General features: G+C 36.7%; 1 protein-coding gene across 1 annotated transcript; it reads right to left on the bottom strand.

Moving 5' to 3' along the window:
• Positions 1–2,119: 2,119 nt before the first annotated feature.
• Positions 2,120–5,593, bottom strand: LOC121241946 (patatin-like protein 2). Its single transcript, XM_041139806.1, has 7 exons — positions 5,431–5,593; positions 4,440–4,624; positions 4,101–4,290; positions 3,716–3,877; positions 2,837–3,139; positions 2,553–2,725; positions 2,120–2,398 (listed from the first exon to the last, which is right to left on the bottom strand). Exons 1-7 carry the CDS (start codon positions 5,560–5,562, stop codon positions 2,332–2,334), a joined length of 1,212 nt encoding a protein of 403 aa, XP_040995740.1. The 5' UTR covers positions 5,563–5,593; the 3' UTR covers positions 2,120–2,331.
• Positions 5,594–6,744: the final 1,151 nt, after the last annotated feature.

Below are 6,744 nucleotides of genomic sequence, written 5' to 3' on the forward strand. Positions count from 1 at the left end.
ATGGGCGGTAGAAGACCAAAATATCCAAATCAGAAATGTAGATGGTGGAGCTTCTCCGGTGGCGGATCGGAGCTGGGGTTGGGTCCAATGGGTTGCCAAGAGGTCGAGGATGATGTGGTGTGAAGATGGTGGCCGGAGGTAGCGCGACGGCAGAGCTGGAATAAAAGTGACTCCGCGGCTTGAAGGGCTACTGGTGGTTAACGGCGGCGCGAATGGAGGTGAGGTCGCCGACGACAGGGGAACACAATGGGGTGGGCGGTGAAGGCCACCGCTGGCTCACGGCGGCGCTGGCGTGAAAGTGGCCCACGGCTTCGTGGGGTGCGTGCGGGCTACCGGCGGCGAGGTAGGGGCTGGGATTTGGGGGGTGAGGTCGCCGGAGGGAGGGGGAGCTGGTCGGCCGGGCGGTGTCGCGCACGGCGGCGCGAAGGCGGTGGGCTGGGTGAAGGTGACGGACGGAAGAGAGAGGGAGAGGGCTGGTTCGCGCACACGGGGAGGGGGAAAATAAAGAAGAAAAAAGAAAAGAAAGAAAAGAAAAGGAAGGAAAGAAAAATGGAGGAAAAAGAAATGAGGTCCAATCCTCATAACTTGGGTCACAAAAATGATCCAACGGAGATGATTTTAAAACCACAAGTTAAATAAAATAATTTAAACGTAATGGTAAAGTCAAATTGAAATAATTAAATCCCACAGTAATTAATTTAAATATTAAAAGCAATTTAAATGCATAATAATAAATAAATATTTGGAAAGCACATAAAAATAATTTTCACCAAATTAAAATCATAGAAATAAACTTACTAAAAATCCAACCAATTTTAAAATAAGAGGATAAATTTTTGAACAATCAAAAATAATCCTTCAGTAAAAATACACTAAAATACGGGATGTTACAATTATGCCATTTATGAACATGATAGAAAGATGCTATAAGTGAAGCAATATTTAAAATTATATCACAAAAACATAAAGTGAAATAATCATTGAAATAAATTGAAGACAAGCTAGAGACATAAAGTCAAATAATAATCATTGCTGGATAACTTGGAAGAAATAATCATTACCTCACTATGAATATTTGCAATATGACAAGCACATAATATAAACATGGAGAAAGGAATCTTTGTTGGGCAACATATGAAAATGAATTAAACAGCCAAAATGGAACACAAGCAACTCAATGAAAAAGCAATTCATCTTTTTGATATGCCTACAATGGAAAACAAGTGCCATCACACTTTCAAGGGCCACCCGGTTCTCTCAAAAGGCAGTGAAGATCTTCATACACCTAGAATTTAACGTTACAATACCTGATAAGAGAAAAGGATTTTAACGTGAAAATACCAGATGGGATCGAGAAAATTTAACGAGAAATCAAAATCAAAATCCTCAAGAAGAAATACCCTTTGAAATCAAAATCCTCAAGAAGAAATACCCTCATAAATCAAAATCAAATACAAAAGAAATTTTAACGACAAAATTTACCCTCTAAAATCAAAATCAGAAAGAAGAAATACCATATTTGAGAGAGAGAGAGAGCCCCATCGCTTTCGTCAATGCTATAGATTTCAATTATTCCTAATTCGGAGGAGTTAAAATGGTTCCGGTAGTACTACTACACCAACAACTAATTCAACGTACTAAGCTTAGAGAGAGAGAGAGAGAGAGAGAGAGAGAGCACCTTCGAGCAGTGAGGGAGGGTCAGCTCTTTTTTTTTTTTTGGGGGGGGAGGGGGGGGGGGGGGGGGAGTTTGGGGGAGACGAGACCTAGCAGGAGTTTTTTGGGGGTGGAGGGGGGAGGGTTTGGGGGAGATGAGACTTAATAGGGGTTTGAGGCAAGTATTAAACGGCAACATTGAAGTTAATTAAAACTCACCGTTTCATTTAGTTGTATGTGGGGAAGCCTTATATTGGACTGCATCCAGAATTATTCTTATGGATTTGATCAGTTTTGGAGCATAATTGGCAATTGGACGAGTGCGACAATTGCCAATATACGTTGATTAATATATAACACACGAACAAGACATTATGATTTTATACAAAAAACTGGGCTTATAATGTGCCACCCGAAGTACGTACGTTTATACATATAACATGTAACTCGGACTCGGCCAGGAAACCAATTTTAGTATGGTGCCTGGAATTGTCCTCTTATTCCACATCCATTATTAATGCATGCCAAGAACAGTACTAATGACATTGTCACCAGTACTGGGAGAAAGTAGGGGTGTTTGATGAGATTTTTCCCATGATAAGGGTATGGGATTATTAAGAAAATGAGAAATGTTTCTGGAAAGCTAGAAAGCTATATATAATAGGGAAGGCAACCTTTTTATACTCCAATGCGGGAAGTCCTAGAATGGCGAAGGCGCCTCTCCTGGGAAAGAAGTTTCGCAAAACTGCGAGCAAGGACATATGATTTCCATTACCTTAATGTAATAATTCAAAAAGATCACCAAGCTTTTATTAGAAATATATAGTAAACTTATTAATTAATAGTTCGTGTATATATATATATATATATATATATATATATATATCGATGCATGATACCTTATGAGAGCTTGTTCATTAGTTCCAATGTTTACAGGTTCGCAGATTCCTGTCTCCAGATTCACCCTAGCGACTGGTTTCTTAAGCAACTCTTCCCCAACTTTAACGAGATCATTCAAATTCTTTGTTGTGGCTACGTCAACTGAAGATACTACCCCAGTTAATGTATCGTCCTGCATTATTCAAATTCAAAAATCACGTCTTTGTTAGTTGAGTGACTAAAAGCCTGCCATGCATGCATGGAAATTAATACATATATATGCGAGTGAATCATATATATATACCTGAATCCGCAGATAACTTTTCTTGGAATGAAGGTCTTGGAAAACCTCAGAGAGATGGACGTCGACCATGTCTGCACTTGCTTGACAAAATACATCAATTAAGGGGGTGGAACCACCGTTGGTTAACCAACCCAGTATTCCCCACTTAGCTACATCATGCGCCTTGTATTTCTCTTCGTCTTTGTGTGTGCCAGTTCCTAAAGATATGACCAGAAATCGTCCATAGTCCGTTGGTTTTCCAGGAAAGAAGTCAGGACTCTCTCTTTGGATCGCCTTTGTCACTTCACCAATGGCAAGCAAGGCCTGAAACGACAAGCTAGCTAATGAGCTAATACGATCGAAGAAATCTTCTTCCAATTCACATCATCATATTCTATTACCTATATAATTTCAAAGCCTATATAAGATTCATGGCACCTTCTCATTACCATTCTTGTGCATAATTAATTTTATCATTAAACAATGTCTTAAAAGTTTGTTTTTTTTTTTAGAAAAATTCTTCTCATTAGCTACTATTCACCATCTCACGATATGAAGAGTTACTGATTTGTAGCAAAACTCTTTTTTTTTTACTATCATCTCCAATCATGTGCTAAATGACTATTAAGTTCAAATATTTTGCAAGGTCATGATGGACTTTTCAAGATGGAAAAAACTTTCTTTTATCTGTACAATTCAACTTCTATCATCCTGCATAACATTTCATTTTTATTAAAATTCGTAATCGAAGGGGATCATATTTAAACAACTTCACACAATTAAATTGTAACTATATATGTTAAAAATATATTAGGATTAAAAACTTGAGAATTTCTTGCACATCTGGTGGGTGTGCGTCTAGTCATTATTATTAGGTACACTTTGGATCTCGAAAGATACCGGATTATTAGCTGCAACCCCGCCATCTGTAAGGTGAAACTCTCTCACTTTCCCTTCCTGGTCTTTGTTTTCAAAGTAATAAGCTGGAAGATAAGTTGGTGCAGCTGAGGTTGCAATGCATACATCTGAGAGTAGTGCATTTAAGCTTGGGTTTTTCTTTACCTGGTGCGTCAAAAAAGAAAATCAAGGTAAATTTTTAGTACTATTGATAAGCTCGATCCATCATTAATTTGCAACCACTAATTCCCAATTAATATGTTCCAATAATATTGATAAGAGGAGTTCTAATATAAATCTAAACGAATTACACAAAAGTAAACCCTCAGTACAGTAATATGACTTTACGTGATCCGTTAAATGATTAAGAGGATAATTATCAATTAACCTCATAGCTAGAAAAGATGGTTGGCTGTAGTCTCTTGAGATCAAATGTTGGGATGACAACATTTGTCAACGTCTGGCTAATTCTCGTACTTCCGAGTTTTTCTCTAACAAGGTTGTGTAGATACTTCCCGTCATACTTTGGTCCGGAAAGGGCTCTGATAAGCTTTCTAGCAGCAGCAAATATTGGCCAACTGCATTAATTTGGAAAACATATAATCTTGTTAATAACTAATTAAATAAGTGTCACGATCAAGGATATTATATATAATAATCAAACAGGAAATTAGCTTTATCCTGATATTAATTAATACGTCCATATCTCAATAAACCCTAAATTTACCGTCTGCTTTGTGGGAAGATTTTAGGGCAGTGGTTTAGGTAGAATTCCTTGATATCCTTGGCAGCAAACAGAGGTCGGTTTTTTTCATTTGGAGCAGTTAGCATGGCAGTTACAAGGCCGCCTGTGCTTGTTCCAGCAATCACATCAAAATAATCCGCTATTCTTGCATCTTCACCATCCAGCTTCTGTTCCATGCAGCATGCATAAACAATCAGCCATGCAATAAAATGATGCGTGAACAACAAATATTATTGTCAAATCTCATTATAATTAATTTACGTACAGCAATCATGTGCTTATATATTGGTAGAAGAGTGTCAACCATTTTTTTTTAATAAAAGCACATGACAGCTCATTTGGAAAGGGAAGGACTCGGGTATTAGACTACCAAGGTTAAACAGAAGTTCTTCTGTTAAGTATAACTTCTGTTAAGTCATACTTTGTAATCTATAAATAGAGGCCTTCATTTGTAATTTGAGATGATGAATGATACTAGAGAAAATACAGAAGAGTGTAGAGAGAATAATTCTTGAATCAGAAAGCTCCAAGAATTGAGAGGTATGTTCAAGAGATATTGTTCTTGTAAACTCATCACTGTATTTTGATCATAAATAAAAGGAGAAAGTCTCTTGACTGTTGCTGCTATGGATATAGATCACTAGGATCGAACCATGTAATTCCCTTGTGTTCTTGTATTCTTGTATATTCTATTTTCTCTATTAAATTGTTTACTTGTAGAATTCTTGTGAAAATCTTGGCAAAACTTGGACAAAACAATTCTGTTCTGGTATAAGGCAGAGAAGACAGAATTCCAACATATATATATATAAATATATATAAATAAGTGATGCGTGAAAAGCTAAAAAAAAAAATGCAATGAGATCAGATGCGTTGGGTGCTAGTTTTTCTCGGCATGAAACAAAGATTAGTGCATATATATATATATATATATATATATATATCTGCGTGTGTGTGTACATATATATACAACCTGAAGCTCAGATTCTAAGAAACAAAGGATAGTTCCAGGGATAAGCCCTCTTATTCCTCCGCCATCAATGCTGAGAATGGTGGTTACTTCTCCATGAGCTGGTGATTTTAGGGGTTCATTTTTTGAATCCATGATGGAGAGAGGTATGCGGAGATGCAGGCCGAACGTATGTGAACAGTGTGAGAGAGAAAGAGGGTTTTTAATTTAGACTTGGAAGAAGAAAGCTGCGACTTCTTTGAAGAGGCAGCAGCTTACAGCTTAGAAGTAAAGCTGTGGTGTTGATCTTTTTCTTTGACTCAACGATGGATATATATAGGCCTCTAGCATTCATCCTTCAGAATTAATTTCAAGACGCAACCGTGTCATGCATATATTATTAGATTAATATCAGTACAAAATTATAGAAATTCATTCGATTATTGATGTGAAGCAGGGGAAGAATTGAAAAGTTCATAAATCCAACATATATAACCTCTTTATTTGCCTCAAAAAATGGTCCCAAGAGGTTATCGCAACCGTATCTACCAAGCGCAAGCGGAGACTTTTAGGTGAAAACTATCCCAAGAATATTAGGTTAAAGCATGAGCAGAAAGGACAACAAATTAGTGTCTAATAATCATTTTTAGTTTGACATTATTCTGAGGTTGTTTGTTTTCTGCACATACGATGGATTCCATGTTCAATAACATGCAATTAGGTAGAGAATCAACTGATCCTGACCATGTTCAACGGAGACACGATCAGTTTCTTCTTGGTCTTATGTATTTGCCACGCAGTTCTCACTTTTGTAATCGTCTAGATATTTCACCCTTGAAACTGGTTTTTTTAATAATCCTTTTGCAAACTTATTTCAAATGGTATGCTGATATCAAACTTAAATATTGGATTGTTAGCAAAAACGCCATCATGCAATATCAATATAGTGTGGGTATATATATAGTTCTTTACCCTATCATGAGAGAATGAATTCAAATATATCTATATATAAATATATTATATGTTCACCTTTTCTGTTTGTCTATGTGATCAAGTGTTATATATACATGCATATATATATATATATATACATACATACATCCATGCATGCATGCATACATAGATAATATATAATCCCTTTCCCTTGGACATGATTAATTTCAGGTTATACTGATGATAGACTTGGATTAATGTTAATTACAAAACCTCCATATATAGCTGGAGATCATGGGTTGGGTGGAGTTGTTTGATGTGAAAAGTTGTTAGATCGTCTTGTCCATATATATGTGAAGATAATTTACATCATACTTTGGTCCTAATAAGGATTAATTGAACTGC

Source organism: Juglans microcarpa x Juglans regia, chromosome 8D (assembly GCF_004785595.1).
Source record: "Juglans microcarpa x Juglans regia isolate MS1-56 chromosome 8D, Jm3101_v1.0, whole genome shotgun sequence".
NCBI classification, from domain to species: Eukaryota; Viridiplantae; Streptophyta; class Magnoliopsida; order Fagales; family Juglandaceae; genus Juglans; species Juglans microcarpa x Juglans regia.

Excerpts from the sequence above, each read along its gene's own strand:
- LOC121241946 (XM_041139806.1), bottom strand. The coding sequence starts at position 5,562 with ATGGATTCAAAAAATGAACCCCTAAAATCACCAGCTCATGGAGAAGTA. Across the intron at positions 4,625-5,430 it reads TCTTAGAATCTGAGCTTCAG|AAGCTGGATGGTGAAGATGC; the intron begins GTTGTATATATA and ends TGCATGGAACAG. Across the intron at positions 3,878-4,100 it reads CCATCTTTTCTAGCTATGAG|GTAAAGAAAAACCCAAGCTT; the intron begins GTTAATTGATAA and ends TTGACGCACCAG.